This window comes from Primulina tabacum, chromosome 5 (genome assembly GCF_025594145.1).
Source record: "Primulina tabacum isolate GXHZ01 chromosome 5, ASM2559414v2, whole genome shotgun sequence".
In the NCBI taxonomy this organism is placed as follows: Eukaryota; Viridiplantae; Streptophyta; class Magnoliopsida; order Lamiales; family Gesneriaceae; genus Primulina; species Primulina tabacum.
This window is the reverse complement of record NC_134554.1, coordinates 12,251,423-12,272,893: the sequence shown is the minus strand read 5'-3', so window position 1 is coordinate 12,272,893 and position 21,471 is coordinate 12,251,423. Positions and strand designations below refer to the sequence as shown.

Sequence of the window (21,471 nt, the reverse complement as noted above, 5' to 3'; positions counted from 1 at the left end):
AACACGGACATGAATTACATAACAATTGGAGTGGACTCAACCCATATCAAATGCAACATTTATCTCATAAATTTTCACAGGTTAGTATTACCAAGTTTTAGAAGATATGAATATTATTATTATATTTTTATGAATATGAATGGTCATTAATTGTTATAAACTGGGTGCATTATTTTGTAGGATGATTGAAGACCTTGCTGATGGTAGAATGACTTTTGGAGATTTTTGATGGTGTGACTAGAACATGATTTTTGCTTGTTCACGGTGAATATAATGTAGTTCAACTATTTGTTGAAACATATATGATGTTCTAATTATTATAAAATTACATTTGAATGTTGTTGTTTCATATTTCGTATTAGTTTTATAGATATAAATATGAAAATATATAGTTACAATATTATGAATCATTTTTTGTAAATATTATGTCATACTAGGTATGACTAGTATGACACTAGTTAGGAGAAAAAGGAAACAAGGAAAATAACAATAAATGAGGAAATAGAAAAATAAAAAAAAATTAAGAAATAAAAAACAACATTTGTAATGATAAGTTAAGGTAACCAAGAAAGAGAAATTCAGAAAGTAGACAGAGAAAATAGCAATAAATTAAGAAAGAGAAAAGAAAAGAAAAATTAAAAAGACAAACAAAATAAAATAATAAGACGAGACACGTGTCAAGTATGTGATGTAGGGGGGGTAAAGCTCCCGGTGGAGCATATACTTTCTCCATAATTGATGAGCGCGTGACATATTTTACTTTTAAAAATATATGCATGAAATTTTATTTTATCTAATTAATCATTAAAATTAATAAATATTATTGTTCGAAAATTTATTAAAATTATTAATATAATAATATTTAATGCATGAAATTTTATTTTATATAATTAATTATTAAAATGAATAAATATTTATGTTTGAAAATTTATTAAAATTATTGAGATAATATATATTTAAATTTTAAACACTATTATATAAAAAATATTTATATTATTTCATATAACACTTGAACGACGTTGAATTGATTGATTTAAGTACAATTATTATTAATAAAAAAATATATAATATATTTAAAAAATCATATGTTATTTTCTCAGTTAAAATTTTAAATGACAAATAAATATTTTAAAAAAATAGATTAATAAATTTTGATTAAAAATTTTAATTATTTTTGAAAAAAAATATTGAAATTCTAATAGTAATAATAATAATATTAACAATTTATGAATAATCAATATATCAAGATTTCTGATGACAATATTTTAAAAGTTGAAAAACATAATATTATATAAAAAATTATATTTTATTTAATATGATATAGGGTGATGGTAACTAAAAATATAAAAATAAAATAAAACTTAATATCATAACAGAAACTAAATGAAATGATATAATTAATATAAATAATTAAATGTAATTTATATATTCAAGTGGTATATATATATTTCATGTATATATAATGAAATGATACAATTAATGTAAAAAACTTCACATTTAATTAAATATTTATTTCTTAGTCGTTTCAAATATATTTTATGGAGAAATTTTTTTGCATTTCTTATGTTAGAAAATCTGCACCCACCACGATGTTTTCTGTTTTTGGAGTCGGCATTCGTTTTTTGCAATCGAGAACTTGTTGGACAAATGCAACCCAGAGAATTTTGTGTTTCTTTTGTCCCCTTCTTAGCCAAGTCAAATTGTCCAAGAAGTTCTCAATTGCGCGCCCTCCTCTTTTCACAATTGCAAAAAACGAATGCAACTCCAGAAAATTTTGTTTTTCTTTTGTCCCCTTCTTAACCAAGTCAAATATGCAAAAATAGTGGAGCTCAAACATTGGAAATGGACCGCCATTATTCAACATTTTCAGGGACCACCAAATTATTCACTTCACAAAAGCCAAAAAAAAAAAAAAAACTTAGCAACAGATAGGAAACGACGCACACACATGGAATAGGACATACCGTACTTAGGTGGTGCCAAATTGATGTTATCTGCCAGCTGAATCTGCATTTCACCGCAATTTCCTTCACATGAACCTGGCCTTACGATTTTCCTCGATATTACAATGCAGAACTAGGGTTTTCAGCAAGTATCGGCTTGCGATATAGAGAATTAGGCTTGTCTTTTTAAATACCTAAGTAACCGATAAATTGTTTTTGTTTTATTTTAATATTTACTTTTTTTTTCCTCTTAATTTTATGTTATTTGATGAATTGAAACCTGAGACGAATAGGTGAAAAAAGTTTTCCTAAATTTTTTGGCCACATGGATGAACTCGAATTTCAAATCATGAGATTCTTGCTAGTTTGGAGTTTCCGGACAAAATCAGACAAAATCGCCAAAAAATAAAACATAAATGATTAAAAGTGAGATTTAATTATATAAGACTATATTCAAATGAAGACAAATATAATATACTAAAAACAATTTTTCTTATTTTTTATAACTATTTTTTTGTGAAAACTTTTCAAATATGTCAAAAATTATGTTTTTATAAATGTAGATTTTTATTACAAATTTATTTTAAAAAAATTGTTTTAAAATTATCTAATACCATAATTTGTCTTTAAATTACTAAATAAACTTTTACATATTCACTGTAAACAATGTTTAAGATCGAGCATGAAATAAACTTCAATGATTTTGTAATATCAATATCTTGATTATTATTGTTATAAATTTATTGTAATTGATCTTTTTTAAGGATGACTAACTCATAATCAGTTTTACATATTTATGAACCTCGGCTCTTGAAATACCGTTTGGTTCGCTATATTATTTGTTCAATCTAATATCATATTTGATGTACCGTATTATTTCTCCATCTACTAATCATTTATCTTACATCAATCAAATCATCAATCAAATCATTGAATTGAAATTATAATATTACCCATAATAAATAATATTACAAATATTTTATTGATATTTTCAAAAAAGACAAAAATGGTAATATCATATTATCTCAAATTTAATCAAATTAATCAATCAAATCAGACATTATATTAACTATCATTTTTATATATTTTATTATTAAAAAATATTACTTATCTCTGTATTATTTGTCTGATATCACGAACCAAATGATACCTGAATGTACAGAGAATCGGGATTAAAACCAACCCGGTCCGTTTTATTTTTAGAGAAAGGCCAGTGAACCCCCGGTCTGGAGTTTTATTTTGCTTCAAATAGGTAGGGGGAAGGTGAGTAATTAGAAACTGTGGAAAAATTGGGGGGAGTAGATGATGAGCAGTTCGAAGGAAGAGTCGGCGAGCGGCGGCCAGAATTCCTCTGGAGACCCGACAGAGTCCACTTCGAAGAGCCTCTTCTCTGAAGGAGAGAAAGTTCTTGCCTATCACGGTCCCCGCATCTACGAAGCCAAGGCATGTCATGCCCTAACTTTTTTGTTCTTATTGCGGTTTTTGATCCGAAAAATGTTTTTACTTGTTTAGCTTTCTTGAACTAATTTGGATTTTGGATGATTATAATTGGGTTTATACAAGTGTGAAGATATTTGTAGAATGCAATAACCCGAATTATAAGATTCATGTTTACTTACGCATATGCAGTTTCCCAGTTTGTTTCCTTTGATAGGAAAAACATGTATCTTGCATAATCTCTCAGTTATGTCATAGCTGCCTACTATTTGGTTTTGCGTGTTAGAATGGCCTAATCACTTCTTGGGTTTCTATACTGGAATTTGCATGTATTAACTCACTGCTCTTGGTCGTATGAAGGTTCAAAAGGCAGAGTTCCGAAAGAATGAATGGAGATATTTTGTCCATTACCTTGTAAGTCTGATTATCAGTTTTTTCATGTTCCGCTGTCTGGACATTTGATTTTCTTGGCATCTGCTGCTTCAGATGTTACAAAATTTATTAGTCGCTATGCCAATTAAAATCATTCTATATTTGGGCTTATTTGTGAGATAATTTACGATCTTGGCATGCATGAACATATAATTGTTTTTTGCAGGGTTGGAGTAAAAAGTAAGTACGCAGGCACCACTCTTCAAATGTTTTCCATTGATCCACAGAGTCTGTAATGATAAAAGATGGACAGAACATACATCACTAACTAAATCTTCAAATATTGGTTATAGTTGGGATGAATGGGTAGGCATGGATCGCTTGATGAAATATAATGAAGAAAATATCTTGAAGCAACAGGCTCTTGATAAGAAAGTTGGTGTGGACAAGAATACTAAATCCGGGCGCTCAGCACAAACAAAACCTAGAAGTTCAATTGGTATCCTTTTTTCGCTCGGATATCTTCCATTTTGTTCTTGGTGCTGGTGATTCTTCTATTACTAAGTGAGCTCTTCTCATGGATTATGCAGATGGTAAAGTGGATAAGGAGGAGGTAAAGAACAACGGTATGCTGTTCAAAGCTTCTGTAAAATTCTGATTATTTCTCAAAGCTTCTGTAAAATTCTGATTATTTCCACTTGCTACCTTTCTTATCCTTTTAAAACACCAATTATTTTGATCTCATGAGGTTTAGCGCATTATTTTCAGTTTTTTATTATGGTTTTCAGCCGGGCTTATCTTGATCAGCTGTTCTTCCTGCTGTAAAGCTTTTTCATTTATCCTTTGAATCTGTAACAAAAGCAAAAGAGACTTGTTACATATTGAGTAGGCTACAGTAATTTTTAGCTCTATAATGGATGTAATATTTGGTGCAATTTCTTTTGACATGTGAATTAATTTAGTTTCTGGTGAGCATTTGATCGAGGTCAGTATCCTGTTCTCTCCGTGATTTTGCAGTTACGAAAGGAAAGAAACGAAAGGCTGATTCTGGAACTGAGGTTTGCTTTTATTTTAACATTGGCATTGTTTAAGTTTAGTTTTCAAGATTACATGCCTGTGTGTGTATATGAAGATGTCTGTATGTTTCTTTGGCACTTATTTTTTTTTATGATGAGTACATATGCTTATGCTATACCGTATTACTTATACATGTCGTCACATTATGATAAGTGATGAAGAGAGAGTTAGAGAAAACTAGCATCAGAGTAATGTTATGATCGCATTCTCTAGGCCTGACCATTCACGCAAGTCTTTTTTTTTTTTAGGGGCAACTCAACATTATTTTGTTTGGGATTTGTAATTTTCCATCTGATTTCTGGAGTTATGGTGTTTTTTCTCAGATTATTCTTATTTGCAAATTTGGTTGCTCTCTTTGTCAAAGTTGAGTTCTTCCGTATTCCCCTCATGGAACATGTTAGTGTTGGAAGTGTATGGCAACACACTGATTCTTGGCTTTTTGGATTATCTTTATTTACCTTGATTGAATTCCACTTATATTATACCAAGCCAGTTAAGTTAGTTTCATGAAGTTGTTGTTGTATTGGTGGTAAAATGTTGGCTTTTTATTGTTAGAAGGACAATCCAGCTGCAGAAAAACTGATAAAGATCCAAATTCCACCAACTCTGAAGAAGAAATTAGTTGATGATTGGGAGTTTATCACACAGCTGGATAAGGTACATCTACTGAATAATTCTGTTCCTTCCAAGAAAGAAAACGAAAATGATTGGAATAGGTTGCATTTTTTTATGATCTGCATAGTAAATTTTCCTTTCAAATTGAGGTGAGACCTGGCTTATGAAGTGTTACATTACCCTCTATGCTTGTTTAACGGTATGCGATAATGTTTATTCATGTGCTACTCCTCTGGCAGCTTGTGAAACTCCCACGATCTCCGTGTGTTGATGACGTATTAACAAAATATCTTGAATATAGGTCCAAGAAGGATGGCATGTAAGTTTATAATTTTCCACTTTCCCATAGAATGAAACAACTCGTTATATGATTAATTGGTTTGTATTTGATGGTAGGTGGTGATGTAAGTTTCTAATATACCACTTTCTCATAGATGGAAACAACTCGGTTTATGATTAATTGTTCTCTTCCTGGTGGACGGGGGGCGCAATATAAAACCTTTAGGCTTGTTTTCTCAGGGTGGAGCAGTACTTCATTCACATTTTAGATTAGTAGTCTGTTACTCCACTGTGCTTTCTTGTTATATTTGCAATTTGCATCCTTGTATTTTGTAACTGTGGTTTATTTCATTAAAATTCAGGATGACTGATGCAGTTGGAGAAATTTTTAATGGTTTACGATGTTATTTTGACAAAGCGTTGCCGGTCATTCTTTTGTATGAAAAAGAGCACCAGCAGTACAGAGATGTGATTTCAGAAAGTGTATTTCCATCAAGCATATATGGTGCTGAACATTTATTGCGCCTCTTTGGTATGTTTATCTAGTTGTATGCCATCATACCACAGTTTTCGTTCAAATTCATGATATGAAATTTTTGAGACATCTTCTTGTGAAATTTCTGTGCTGGTTGATGTGATTTTATGTTCATGGTAACTTCTCTTATTTGCAGTGAAGTTGCCAGAGTTGTTGGCACATGTGAGTATTGAGGAGGAGACTTTGATTCGCCTGCAGCAGAAGTTGCTTGAATTTCTCAGGTATAAGATTTGTTTATTTTCTTATTTTCATGTCGTCCGCTGGTCTGATTCTTCTCAAAATATTGGTTGATAAAGAATGATGATAAGATCATTTTGTTTTTCTTGTCCCCAGTTAGATCGTAATCTTTTTGAATTTGCTGTAAGTTTTGAGTTCCACTTGATTTTATGGATCATAACAACCGCTTAAGATGGATTAATGCTCTGCACATTGGTTCAATTTATCCTTTCTCGAGACTTGCTTGGAAGTTTAGACCATAGTGTGTTTTGAGACTCCATGATATTCTTTTGTCAGAAATGCTTGAAAACTAGTCCTGGATTTGCACGCTTGATGCAGGTTTCTGCAGAAGAATGAGAGCACGTTCTTCCTTGGGACGTACGATGGCCCTAAAGTCACTGAAGGTGGCAGCAAGAGGAAGGATGATTGATCATCAACAGCCTACTTGATTGCCATGTGTATCACTATCTGAGTGGAACATTCTTGTAGCTTCTGAACTAGTTATATGTTGATATAGATGGACGCCAAATAGCCCAGGCGTTGTAACAAAAGCTCTTGCTTTACTCTTTTACTCAATAGTTAGTGTTTGTTCGAGCCTAGATGTACCACAAACAACAGTTTTGGTGGACATATTTCAGGTTTTTAAACATCAAATTATGCTCCTTACCTTACCCTCTTGATATGAATGCAATTGTTACTCAGTTTAAATCTTCAGTTTTCACACGCAAGTTCAGATTTTTAGATTGGTCGTAAATCATCTACATGGGACAGGAGATGAAATATTATTTTGGAATGGAAAATATGGAGTGGGTGGCAAGTGGCAACACCATCCAAGAAGTGTTGTCTACCCTCGTTCCACTCGTTTCGACTTGTTCACTATGCAAGCTTATGTAGCTTTCAAACTTTTATGTTAGTGAATATGTAACTCCAGATTTTGTTTGATTTGGGTCTCTCACCGTGAAAAAGAAAACTATAGTTGTTGAATTTGTTGATAGAAATATATTAGTATGAAGAAAGTGACATAAAATTTTGTGTTCATCGTGATTTCTGAAATATTTGTTAATAAAATTGTGAACCATAGGACGTTGTGTTTGGTTTATTTTTATATATAAGTTGCTTTAGTTGCTAAAATAATAATTATTTGTCAATATTTAAGCATACAATATGAGCTTGCATCATTTATATTTCCTCATAGTTTTGTAGTTATCGTTTTGCTAAACATTTTTTTAGTAAGCTAAATAATGTATTTTAATGTCGTGGGGAAGGAAAAAGAGATTAGTTTCATTATTAAAACCAGCATATTTGCGCTACAGATTTATGGAATTTTAATATATACTAGTAAAAAAATGCACACACGTTGTATATGTTATTATTAGTTTTAATTTGATCAAATAACGCTAAACAATTAATACGAAATTATTTTCAATTTAGAAGAGTTGTTCAATTTAAAAGAGAAGTTTTGTTTAGAAATTTTTCTATGTAAAATATGGATTTTTTTTGTAGGGTAAGAAAGATAATTATTGAATTAAATATTTTGGTGTCCTTTAAGATAGATACTTTATGAGTCTCACACTTAATAATAATAATAACATAAATATATATATATATATATATATATATATATATATATGTGTGTGTGTGTGTGTGTTATTAATCAAGAAAAACTGTTTATTTATAAATTACACAATAAAAAATACATTACAAATATTTTGTTATCACACAATGTATTGATTGATTAGTATATAAAACATTATAAGAATTTAAATAATACGATCATGTATTATATATTCAATGTAATTTTTAAATACACGATATATATATATATATATATAATTACTAATCAATTTATTTATTATTTGCTACATTGTGTACACTTTCTCTCCTTCAATTTATTTATTATTTACTACTTATAAACACTTATTAAACACGAAGTACTTAAATTGGTATTTACAATATACCATTTTTTCTCCAAAACGTGAAATAAAAATTAAAAACACTACGTTTAATAGAAAAAAAGTATTCCCACATAATTTTACTTTATTACATTTCATACTAAAAATAAATCTAATACAAATTAATGAATCGTGGCCCAAATATATATATGTATTTATTATTTATTAACCGCGATCCAACTCCCAATTGTGTCAGTAGTTTGGCGAAATAGCATTTACTCCCGAGTCCTGGCATTGAATGAGGGTAGCAATAAATCTTTCCAGCTACCTCGATCACGTCACATATATTGAATAGTAGATCTGAAGTTTGTCAAGGAGACTCATAATTTACTGCAATGTAAGATCTCTCGCCCCAAACGCGAGTTGCTACTTTGTTGTATCTTAAAAGATGTTCTTTATTTTTTAGAAATTGTGTGTAATTAAAGTTCATAATAATTACTTCTGTAAATTTGGACAATAAATTACCTGCGTAGTTTCAAAAAGGACAGAAAATTGTTGTACCATCGCTTGTTTTTCTCTTTCAATCACAATAAATAAGCACGAGATCCGATTAATGACTAATTTAATGTGGAGGGTGAACTAATTTCGTAATCCATCTTATTATAGTCGTAAAAGTGGATAAAGCTACTATAAAAGTCCATCCAAAAAGGTGGACCAAATTAAAATAGTGGGGAACCCTTTCTTGAACTCCAATGATTCCAAAAACCCATTTAAGGATTTGCTTTAACATTGGATGGAGGTCTTGTTGGCAGCATTTTAGGTCTGAAAATTCTGAAACCCCTTCTTCAGTGTTATGAAACAGATTTTTTGTGTCAGTCTTTTCGAATAAACTGGATATCTTCTTTTATCACTAAATTTTCCAGTGCCCAAGATGCTTTTGTATTGTCGGATACTAGCGTTGGTAATGTTACACAGTCCAGGTGGGAGTTACCAAGAATTGAACAATTTAGAGTGGACGTGAACGCGGGTTTTAATGAGTAAAAGAGTATATTTTATAAGCGCTATCATTCGAGATCACTTTGGTCATATTGTTGCTGCAACATCTTGTAATATTACGAATCCTGGTTGGATCCTTGGGGGGAACTCACGGCAGTGCTGCATGGAGTATTATTATGCAAGCAATACGATCTTTCTCATGTCTCGGTGTATTCGGATTCGTTGGGAGCAGTCCAAGAAGTGAATGCGCCAACAGAAATTTTCAGTCCGGAAGGTGTTTTAATTAATCAAAGGCTTGATGCAGGACAATATGTTTGATGGTTTTCATCACTTGAGTCGCAAGGCGAATTTGGTGGCTCATAAGTTGGTCAAGTTTGGATTATCTACATCTCAGCCAATGTTTTGGAATGATAGTTCAATTACTTTAATTATTTTTCTTGGTTATCTAGTACCGTAATTGATGATATCATGATATAATGTTTATTTTTCACTTAAAAAAATGACTTAAGCTACATAATACTATACATGAGATTAAAAAGAATATCACTCTCGCGATGGGATGTCTGACTTTTGATAACTAAATTTTACTACGATAATTAATTAATGTCGAAATTTAAAAAAAATTCGAACGTAAACTTAAAATTTGCAAATATCATAAAATTAGAAAAATATCTACAGATCATTTATCTATCATCTCTGTCTCTCCCGCTCCTTCGAGTGGCGTGGTGGGTTCAAGAATAGTAGAGAAAAAAAAGGAGCCAAATTTGGTGAAACGCGTGGCATGTTTGTAAAGGACTAAATGCTTCCAAGTTCCATCCAACTTCAGTACTGGAGATCACCTTCCGGTGGTCCAAAGTATAAAACCCCAGCTATTTCTTAGCTTAATTGTGTACACGAGATACATTCAGTCACAGTGAATCAGTCGAAATTTGTGACATTGCAGTGTTGATTCTTGAACTATTTTACATCATTTTCAAATCCCAAAATTCAATCTCATCCATCTTTCTGTACTGATCCAAAATAAATGCAGAAGATCCTAGGCTTGTTACCGTGTGACATATGATGTTTTATGAAACATAATCATTATGAGGGCCCTTTTGTCCAAAGACTTTAAGGGTCAAGTTTTCGAGTTCTCCTATTACTTGGAAAAGATGCTATTCTCCCAATATTTATTATGTATGAGCTTCTTAATTATGAATTACTCAAATATAAGCAGCCATCTTTTGGGTTTGCAATTTTGTAGTATAACTCAAACATTTATGCATCAAATTGTTTAATTAATTAATATCTTATCTTTTGCATAAAATTGCACTAAGTTTGAATGACAAAATACAAATGAAGTCGTACTTAATAGGATAATAAGCTATAAATTCATCTTATTTCTCAAATCATTGCTACATTAAGATCTATGAGACTAGTTTGAATAAAATTATATCCAAATAGTTACAAAATAATTAAGATTTTTATGGGAACCAAAAGAGACTCCGCCAGTTTTTTTTTTTAATAAAAAAAAAAACATAGCAAGACTTGCGAAGTAAATACAATGTATTCTATGATAAGATTCCAAGGAGAGTATATTTGGTAAGTAGATTTGGTTGTTGGTGAGCTGTTTGTGTTGTCTTTAATACATGTACTTTTTTTACATCGAATTTTACCTCACATGGTCCCTTTCTGTCTTAAATCTCAGTTAATCTTTTTTTACTATATTTCCTATATTTCTCTTCCCCTCAACTCCTGTCCCGAATCAGCGAAAATGTGGGATCACTGTTTAGAATCATGAAATACCAAAGCTACGGTTTGTTCCATTCATGGCGGTGGAGAATTCTAGCATGTATATTTCTACTTCGGGCTCAGTCTTATGGGCTCAACATCGACGGGCTGTTCTTGCTTTCTGTAAAGTACAGTATTTTGAATGATCCGTTGGGTGTTATGAAGAACTGGAACCACCATGACGCCACGCCATGTTCCTGGAATGGTGTCACCTGCGGAACTTCGGGATCGGGGGATGCTTATTTTCGGGTTACGGGTCTGTCGTTGGCGGGTTGCGGGCTCCTGGGTTCCATTCCGGCGACTCTTGGCAGGATAGAGCACCTGAGATTCCTTAATCTTTCAAGAAATTCAATCAATGGTTCCATCCCTTCAACTCTCTTCCGAGCAACCGAGATTCAAATTTTTGATATTTCTAACAACTTGGTCTCCGGTGAGCTGCCAGAGCTTGTGGGGAACCTGAAAAATCTCCGGGTTCTTGATCTTTCAGACAATGCTCTATCAGGGAACCTGCCAAGGAATTTAACGAGTCTACAGAATTTGACTAGTGTTTTTTTGCAGAACAACTACTTATCTGGTTCACTACTTGGTGGGTTTGATTCAGTCCAGGCTTTAGATCTGTCCTCCAATTTGATCAACGGGTCCTTGCCGCCGGAATTTGGAGGCAGTAATCTTGCATACTTCAACATTTCTTTCAACAGAATTTCCGGCGAAATTCCGCCGGAATTTGCTAACAGAATCCCTGGAAATGCCACCATTGATTTTTCGTTCAACAACCTGACAGGCCCGATTCCTGAATCATTTCTTTTCTTTAACCAGGAAACAAAATCATATTCCGGTAACCCAGAATTATGCGGTAAGCCACTAACAAATCCCTGCACCTTTCCATCTTCCAGCGCAACTCAGCCCAATGCTTCTATGCCTGAATCTCCTCCTGCTTTTGCCGTCATACCCCAATTTATTGACTCCATCCCCTCAGATGCCTCGCGTGAAGGTGCAGCTGCTGGAAATCAGCCTCAAAGAAAAGAAAACAAGCTCAAAATCGCAACTATTCTGGGAATAGTTGTCGGAGATGTCGTGGGTATCTGCGTGGTGGCAGCGGTTTTTCTGCACGTCTATCATCTGAAGAAACGAAAAACTACTAACAATGAGGCAAAAGAGGGAAATGACTTTGACTGGGCATCCTCGGCATCGTCCACGGAAGGACACAACTGGCTGAAAACATGGCCATGTCTGAAGAAACAACAAAACTCCGCCACCGAGGAAAACGAGGAAACATCCTCGGACTCCTCCCACACATCGAACTTGAACAAGAATCATGAAATGCATGCAACCCAAGAGAAGAAAAAAGGGGAGCTGGTAACGTTTGACGGGAATCAAGAACTGGAAATGGAGAGTTTGCTCAAGGCGTCAGCTTACATTTTGGGGGCGTCGGGTTCGAGCATAATGTACAAAGCGATCCTTGAAGACGGCACCGCATTGGCGGTTCGCCGGATCGGCGAGAGTGGCGTGGAACGTTTCAGAGATTTCCAGAATCAGGTTCGGGTGATTGCAAAACTGGTGCACCCGAATTTGGTCCGGATTCGAGGGTTCTACTGGGGTGCTGAGGAGAAGCTCGTTATCTATGAATTTGTCCCCAATGGCAGCCTCGCTAATGCTCGTTTCAGTAAGTTCTTTAATCCCTTTAATTTCTTGAATACTTGATTAATAGACCTATTATTTAATTTTTTAAAGATGAAAGCAAAGATAAATTAATATTTAAAAAGTAACTATAAAGAATTATTCGAGCTAGTTATCTCATAAATTCTGGACTATGATATATAATAATGAGATTTAGGTACTCAGGCTAGAACTAGACCACTAGTGGTCTTATGAAACTAAGTTTCACGATTGCATGCTCGAGAGAATTTTTTTAAGATAGCTAGCTAGTAATTTGGATTTGACCTAAATTAAATAGGAAAGAAAGTAAGTATACACGTTTGGCAAAAAATAAAGACCTAATTACCCGTTTCAGTCCCTCTCTCGACCTATGATACCCAAACTGGCCTTGGCCAGTGTGTGCCCTTGACTATCATGCTCTGAATTTTGTCTATTTTTAGAAGCAAAAAAAGTTCGACATTTAGAAGAAATGATGGATGAATCCACGTGTGATAGTGGAAAGGGACGTAATTTTTTCTCAACATTAAAGATGGCAATTTGAACGGTAAAGTTTGTTGAAACTTGAACATTGTTTTAAATGCTCATGACTCAGTTGTCTGCGTCACCAACCAATGCATTTCAACTGTGTTTTTTTATCTCTTGCAATTTGGACCATTTTGGCACGAAAGCGATGTATGTCTCGGGCCACGGCCATCATTTGCAAAGCCAATTGTCAATTAGTCATAGTCATCTTCATGGAAAAGGACCGGACTTCAACCACCATTTACGACCACAATGATATCCAAGTGTGGCGATTTTCCATTGCCTATTTTGGACTTGAGATGAGAGTTTTAAAATAAGTGCCTCTCGATTGTCCATGGAGACATGAGGCTTTGTCATAAACATTTGTAAATGAGAAAACGGCTTTTTTGGTGCTGTAATATTATTATAATTATGAATAATTTAATTTGAGCGTGCACTTTTGTTTTGTGATTTTCAGAGAAAGCTGGCTCTTCACCGAGCCATTTACCTTGGGAAACACGTCTTAAGATAGCAAAGGGTGTGGCCCGTGGGCTTTGCTACATCCATGAGAAGAAGCATGTCCATGGCAATTTAAAGCCTTCTAATATACTATTCGGCCCTGACATGGAGCCCAAGATTGGAGATTTCGGGCTCGAAAGGCTTGTGTCAGGTGAAAATAGTTCCAAGAATGGGGGCTCGACCCGAAACTTTGGTAGCCGAAGATCCACGGCCTCTCGCGACAGCTTCCAAGACTTTGCCTCCGGTGCCACCCCGAGCCCAAGCCCGAGTGCGATATGTGTATCCCCTTATCAAGCGCCTGAATCTCTACGAAGCCTAAAGCCCAATGCAAAATGGGATGTTTTCGCCTTTGGTGTGGTGTTTCTAGAATTACTTACCGGAAAAGTTGTCCTGACAACCGATGAAATGGGGCCTGGTTTAATCATCGGAGCTTCCACGTTAGCAGAGGAAGACAAGGGAAAAGTGTTGAAAATGGCTGACGCGGCGGTTCGAGCTGAGTTGGAGGGCAAGGAAGAGGCCTTGTTGGCATTATTTAAATTAGGGCATAATTGTGTGGCTCCTGTCCCACAAAAGAGGCCATCCATGAAAGAGATCCTTAATGCACTTGAAAAGTTTTCATCTTCATCGTTCTATTAAGATCACTATGACGATTATTTGGATCCAAATGTTGGAAATGGCTTGCATGTTTGACTAATTTGTTTTTAATTTTATGAATAAATCATTGATTGGTGTGATAATTGTATATAATTTATTCTTTGAGCCCAGCCCAAGTCCCGTAATCACTCAACCGGCCCCCGTAATTTTGAATGACAAAAGGAATACCAGCTCAACTTGCACAATTGCATTTCAAAAACAGACATAAACGCTAACCATTCTCCATTTTCAAACCAAATCGAACCGTCGAAACTTGGAAGAAAAAATGGCGACGAATATTGGAATTATGGATTCTGCGTATTTCGTCGTAAGATCTGAAATTCTTGCGTGGATTAACTCTGCAAGGCTTGCGCAGATGCCATTGGCTGTCATCTGATGGACGCTGCACACCCAGGGATGGTTCCTATGAACAAAGTCAATTTCGACGCAAAGAACTAGTATGAGAAGATCCAGAATTATAACGTCCTTCAAGACGTTTTCAACGAACTCAAAATCACTAAGGTGCCGACAAGTTTCCATGTCTTCATCATTTATTGACTGATCTATACTTGCTATTTTTTTGTTCGTGTGAAATTTTTTTCTATTGATTTCTTCCTAGATCTCGTTTGCTCGTTATTGGGGAAGTCTAATGAGTGCATCCCTTGCCTTTTGTGTTTGTATGGATATGTGTACAGCATATTGAGGTCAACAAATTAATCAAAGGGAGGCCGCTGGACAACCTGGAGTTCTTGCAATGGATGAAGCGATACTGCGATTGCGTTAATGGAGGGCTAATGAACAAGTGAATATTTTTGTGCCAAAACTTCTTTTGATTTTCTAATTGCTACGTTGGTCGAGTTTCCTGCGTTTAATTAGAAATGTGTATATAAAAAAGTTCTATGTGAACAGTGTGCTACTCTTCGTACTTATTTGTTGTCATCTTTATGTTTCTGAATTCAAGAAACAGATGGCATATAATCTTCTATTAATTATGTTCTATTTCGCGTAAAGAAAGCGTGTTCTTATTGATGTTACTTTTATTTTAGCTACGTTCATTAACATCTATCAAACATATAACTTGTTTTGATTACAGACGTAGTCCAAAGAACTATCTCGCGAGCATTGATAATTAAAGCTGGTTGTGTGTTTGATATAGGTAACGTTGAGCCACAAATATTTCAATTTAACTGTTGTTTACTCAATTTTCCAGTTTAAAATCCTTTGGAAAGAAGAGAGCAAGAAATCTGCACCGTTACAATCTTCATCTAGAAGTTCAGCAGCTGCGCCCAAACACACCTCCGACAATGTCTGAAGGACTGTCACACCTAATGCAAGTGTGGGAAGTAGTCTACCTGTCAAGACTGCCCGACCTTCTTCAACCGGAGGGTCTTCTTCCCATAGTGAATCAGAGAAGACGTTGTTTGAGCAACAGGTCAAAAGTAATACATGATGAAATTCCGTGGCACTTTTGAATACTAAGAGGCTCATTGTTTCTAGATGTTTTGCAGATGGTAGGGTTAAAGATAATAGTGGATAATCTTGATGATGAGAGAGACTTTTACTTTTCTAAGTTGAGGATATTGATATCTTCTGTCAAACACCTCGAGTCGAAAACAAATCTGTACAACTTCAACTATTATCGTTCACTAAGCTTTTGAACATGTTCTTGTGACTTATATGGCTTCTTAATTTTATGCAGTTGTGAAAGCAATAAAGAGGATTTTGTACAGTGCAGAAGATGACCCATTAATGGTTGAAGAAGCTTAGGCGATGATATCGAAGAGCCAGCAAGTAAACCAGTTGAATATTATAGCAGAAGATGCGGAGGAGAAGCTGAAGGCTGATTCACAAAAGAAGAAAACAATTATCATTGTTGATGTCGATGCTGCTTCAGGCAGTTCGTCGTCCCCAAGGCAAAGGATATCGATATACTGCATGCTAACAGTGGGTTAGATAATTTATTGATTCAAGTGTAATAAACAATTTTTATTTTAATATAATTTAATTTTTTTGGTATCATTTTGCTTTATATGTATACACATGTAATTAATGTAAATAAAGTCATTGATTATACTTTAATACAAAAAATTCGTAATTCGATCTTGAAACTCATTTGTAGACATTGTATATTCTAAATTCGTTCCTAGTCGATTCAGCGGCCTAAAATAAGGATAAAGACCGCTTGAGGTTGAGACTAGCATCTGTGATGTTTTGTACCATGTTTCGTGGTAAAGGTATAGAGATGTCCAATCATGCAGATATGTAATCATATAATGCCGAACATCCCTCCCTCGAACTTTCCAAGTGGTTATCATTCATCGAGATAAAAAGTTTGTGGTTGTGATTTAATTAGCTCTTACGACCCGAGATAATACTGAGGCTCTGCATACTAGGATTGTGCTTTGACTCGTTTACTGACTCCACGAGGGTCACAAGATAACAAGGTTGGGTGCAATTGCAACATATGTAGGAGTCGGTGCATTGTAGTCGGGAATTCACCTCTCACCTACGGGTCAATAGTGCATGAAATCTCTGGCCAGAGTGTGAGATGTACATTAGGGAAATAGTTCTCTAGTTTTGCTTGCGATGACACTATGAATATTTCACGATTGTATCACATAGCTATCGAATCTAATATACAACTCTCGATGAACCAATGGTTACAAATTTGGTCGGGATATATGAAATGAAGTGGCCGTACTGTACATTAATCATAACTGATTGGTTCTTCCAGGCATTGTCAGTGAAACATAAGGAATCATGGGCGATGCTACTAAACGCTCTTACCATGATTCGATGGGTTTTATCATAGAATGATTTCTGACATTTTTATGATCAAATATTGGTGCATGGAGTGAGGCAAATTAGGATAAGCCCGAATAAAAGAGAATATCCTGAATCACAATGAGTTGTGAACCCACGGCTAGCTGTATACCTGAACCATTGAGGATCACACAAACACTGGATCATTTTGTTCCTGTTGAGAGAATAAATTCAAGGAGTTGAATTTATATATAATTATGATATAGTAAATTAAAGGAGTTGAATTTATGATAATTAAATTTTGAGAAAATAAAGTTAAGGAGTTGAATTTATGAGATAGTAAATTCAAGGAGTTGAATTTATGATATTTAAAATTTAGAGAGAATAAATTCAAAGATTTGAATTTATAAAATTTGAGAATTTAATTTATTAAATGCAAAAGTTGAGTTTATTAAATATATGTTTAATGTGTTTGTAAGAGTACAAGTTCAACTTACTAAATAATTAAAGTTTTTAATGGACTTTGATATAATTAATTAAACTAGTTGTACTAGTCCAATTAATTAATCAAGCTCATTAATATTAATTTTGAAATTTAAATATTGAATTATGGAAATTAGGTTGTGACATTTGTTTTAAGGTAATGGGGCCATAACTCTAGCCTCCATGCAAGCCTCCATTATTCTTGTTGCATGATTTTTGAAATCCCTCCTCTCCAGTTCTCTCTCAAGATTTCGGCCACACCTTGAATAATTTCAAGGGTTTGAGGTGCCCTTTTAATTTTTGATCTCAACGTTAAAATATCTTCTATACTTCCTAGTGTAAAATAGAAGATGAACTAGTAATCCGGTTGTGGATCTGATTCGGAGATTGAAGAAATGAATTTCAAGAAGATTGTTCGTAAGAAACTCAACTAGAGTTATCTCCGCTAATCCCGAAATAGTTAAGTCAAGTGATTAATTCACTAAAGGTAAATTATTATACTATCTTTTTACCTTATTTAATGGAAGTAATTTCATTAAAAAAAAAAATCACTTACAACTAACTATCTTTGCACTTGATACCGAGTAGATACTGAAAATTTCAATCAGCCCTAGTTCGACACGAAAGATGCTTATAATTGAATTTCCAGATTTACAAGGAACATAATAGAATTACTAAAAACACATTTTAGAATTTTACATACCACAATATTTTTATTTGAAATCCATGTGACGTCACAATACCTCATAAGCCAGACATGATATTTAAACCTGAGATCAGACCAGAAATCAAATATATGTCGTTTATTTATGACATTGCTCGTACATTGCTGATTCATGCATATGAAATTCTTAGTCAACCAAAAATAATTGTTGCTTTGAGCAACCTCTCTGAATACCTGATTTAAGAGTTTTATTCGGAATCTTGAATAAGATTTTTTCGACAGGATCATATTTAAAAAATAAATAAAAATAAAAAATTACCTATCAATGATTGAAATAGGTGGCTACAGAAAGTTCCTTTAAAGTGTCAAATTAAACCTTATTAATGGAAAAACATAGGAGGGAGTGTGATGAATTAAGGGTGTTTCGATCATTACATCATTTTTCCAAAAAAAAATGTATACATGGACAACCAACAATTTCCTGGGAATGTGGTGGGCATATTGAAGCCAATGAGATGATCGAACAGAACCTCATTAAACACGTGCTGACACCTTCATCAGAAAATAGCATTTGGATTTAATTCTTTTTTGAACTTTGAATCCATCCTTTTCAAATAAATAGTTACACACCATTTTAACAAAATCCAAGCGCATGTGTATTTAATAAATGGAGGTCCAAATGCTCATACTTTCATCAATGTTTTTGTTCTTTTCATGATTGGTAGTTGTGAAATTTTACTTCACACAATGTTTTTTTAACCACATCAATTCCCAAAGGATAACTCAAAAAAAGTCTCACAGGATTGAATTTTATAGGTAGAAAAGTTTTTTAAACTTTTTAGTTGCTCTACATGATTAATTATTAGTGAGCAAATCTCGTTCCTTTGTCAATGGGGCATTCCACCAAGTGGCATAATGGTCATGGATGTCATCAGCTCGTATTGGAGCTTTCCCCTCCCTCATTGTAAATGAACAATAAATCGGGCTCCCGATTGTCCGCCGAGCAAGTTTCAACATGAAAATGTACACGAAAAAAGCAACACTCGTACAAAATATTTTCACTGCCTGCAAAGGCATGCCCGTACTCCGGTGTTCCCAGGTAATATGAGCATTCAAAAAACACCAAATGAGTACTGAATTTTTCATCCTTATTACTCAAACATCTATATGAAATGGGAACCATCTCGTTTAATATTCTCAAGATAACACAAGCTTTAATAAAATATTAAGGTTTGATATTAAAAAAAAAACTGATAAATCAGATATCAATTAAGGACATCGATTCACAACCAAGGTTAATTTGGTCAAAACTGATGAATGAATATTAAAAAGATAGCCCTTGGAACAAAGAACACAAAACATTCAATGCAGTTATAGTCAAAGACAAAAACGATACTCATGCATCGAGAAAATCAATTCTGAGTATTGAAAGATGTTGATATAAAAAGTGGAGAATCCCCGAATATTCAATCAGGATGTACAAAGATATCGGAATACCATTAATGTCCGATCCTCCTGGATACGGTGACTCGTTAAATTTGAATCAAAATTTTTAGGTTCAAATATTAGCGTGCGTCCTTACGATTTTTATAGTAAAAGTTAACGATTTTACGGAGTGTAAATATTAGCGTGAAAAGTTAACGATTTTACGGAGTGTAAATATGTCGGGAAGTTGAAATTTAATGATGTTACTTAAATTTACAATCAATCTGGAATTATATGTTTAGTTAACCAATTGAATAAAACTATGTGTATCCCATCAGATGCAATGAATTTTCAGTCATAAATGTGAAAAACACAAAAAAAATTGGATGGCCTTGGCGAGCATGTGAATAACACGTTTCTTATTTTAAAAAATTTCATGATATTATCAATATATATTTTTCCATTCTAACAAAAATTGCGGAGGGACTAGCAATTTTATTACAAATTTTATGTTGTTTTTTTTTAAAAAATTTGATATAATGCATTCGCTGATATAAAGATCGAAAATGGATCATGGATTATTATCAATTAAACTAAAAGGAAAGTTCGAACACTAAACCACGTTTTTGATATCATCTTTTACAAACCAAACATGTCCTAAACAGATTTTGATATCTCAAAATGCATCCCAATATAAGTTGAGATTGAGGATCTAATTCAATATCTCAAGTTTAAAACTGAGTTGTAAATTCGATACTCACCCAAAACCCCCCCCCCCCCCCCCCCCCCCCCCCCCAAAAAAAAAAAAAAAAACCTTGGCGGGAACTTAAGTTTTACATTTTTTATCGGACTTTTCATAAAAATTCAACGTGAATCAATCGTGGTGAACCATGTGCTTGTAGGATTGATTTCAATTCGAATTTAATGATGGGTATGAACTTTTTGACCAATTGAATATAAGGGGGGTGTATTCAATATTGAAGATTTATTGACTTTTAATTATTTTGTAGATTTTAAAAGTCTAGCTGTATTCAATTAAGACTTTTACATACTCTATAAAAGTCTTAAAAAGTAAAGTAGTATTCAACATTGACTTTTAAAAACTCTATAAAAATCTATAGGTATTCAAATTTTCTATGGACTTTTAATAACTCCATGGAATTCATTAACATATAAACATTAAAGCCTAAGGTACAACTATAAATTGTAAAAAATTGTATTTGGTTAAACCCAAAGATTTGGATGGATTTTTAAAACTTATAGCTCATATACAAGCTATTTATTTTTCTCTCTGTCGCTTCATATCACTTCTCTTCCTATCTTCTCTTCTCTCATCTATTTCTATCACTATCTCAAATTTTCGAAGTGTATCCCTATATATATTTTCATCTTTCATTTTCAAATTTTTCATTTTTGGCTGATTGTTCATTTAATAATTTTTTATTTTAATATCACAGGAAATTTTGAATTCTAGAATTGATTTTGTGATTCTAAATTTATGATTTATACAAATTAATGTAATATTCAATAATAATAAAAGATGATCCAAAAAAATGTTGCTTAATTCTTAATAATTGAATAGTCTCGTAACAACCATGATTTTTTAAATTCATTTTAGTATTTTCAATTAATATGTAAGCTATGATATTTTTTTACAAAATTATATTCACACAATACTAAATAATATTATTTTCA

General features: G+C 33.5%; 2 protein-coding genes across 4 annotated transcripts; both read left to right on the top strand.

The window, feature by feature from the left end:
- The first annotated feature begins 3,177 nt into the window (after window positions 1–3,177).
- Window positions 3,178–7,156, top strand: LOC142546643 (protein MRG1-like). Of its 3 annotated transcripts, none has more exons than XM_075654474.1 (11): window positions 3,178–3,386; window positions 3,741–3,794; window positions 3,979–3,992; window positions 4,106–4,251; window positions 4,343–4,378; window positions 4,770–4,810; window positions 5,388–5,486; window positions 5,684–5,763; window positions 6,086–6,255; window positions 6,395–6,479; window positions 6,814–7,156. In XM_075654474.1, the coding sequence occupies exons 1-11, from the start codon at window positions 3,246–3,248 to the stop codon at window positions 6,902–6,904; spliced, it is 957 nt and encodes a 318-aa protein (XP_075510589.1). In that variant the 5' UTR covers window positions 3,178–3,245; the 3' UTR covers window positions 6,905–7,156. The 3 variants fall into 3 exon arrangements, with proteins under 3 accessions (XP_075510589.1, XP_075510588.1, XP_075510590.1); XM_075654473.1 differs by having other exon boundaries at window positions 3,179–3,386; window positions 5,385–5,486; XM_075654475.1 differs by lacking the exon at window positions 3,979–3,992 and having other exon boundaries at window positions 3,203–3,386; window positions 5,385–5,486.
- A 3,862-nt stretch (window positions 7,157–11,018) lies between these two features.
- LOC142546642 (putative LRR receptor-like serine/threonine-protein kinase At4g37250) lies at window positions 11,019–14,572 on the top strand. The gene is made up of 2 exons (XM_075654472.1): window positions 11,019–12,795; window positions 13,768–14,572. Exons 1-2 carry the CDS (start codon window positions 11,139–11,141, stop codon window positions 14,442–14,444), a joined length of 2,334 nt encoding a protein of 777 aa, XP_075510587.1. The 5' UTR covers window positions 11,019–11,138; the 3' UTR covers window positions 14,445–14,572.
- Window positions 14,573–21,471: the final 6,899 nt, after the last annotated feature.

Bases quoted from the DNA above. Each gene is read 5' to 3' on its own strand.
- LOC142546643 (XM_075654473.1), top strand. From the start codon at position 3,246: ATGATGAGCAGTTCGAAGGAAGAGTCGGCGAGCGGCGGCCAGAATTCC. The intron at 5,487-5,683 runs GTACATCTACTG...CTCCTCTGGCAG, and splicing joins TTATCACACAGCTGGATAAG to CTTGTGAAACTCCCACGATC. The intron at 5,764-6,085 runs GTAAGTTTATAA...ATTAAAATTCAG, and splicing joins AGGTCCAAGAAGGATGGCAT to GATGACTGATGCAGTTGGAG.
- LOC142546642 (XM_075654472.1), top strand. From the start codon at position 11,139: ATGAAATACCAAAGCTACGGTTTGTTCCATTCATGGCGGTGGAGAATT. The intron at 12,796-13,767 runs GTAAGTTCTTTA...TGTGATTTTCAG, and splicing joins CCTCGCTAATGCTCGTTTCA to AGAAAGCTGGCTCTTCACCG.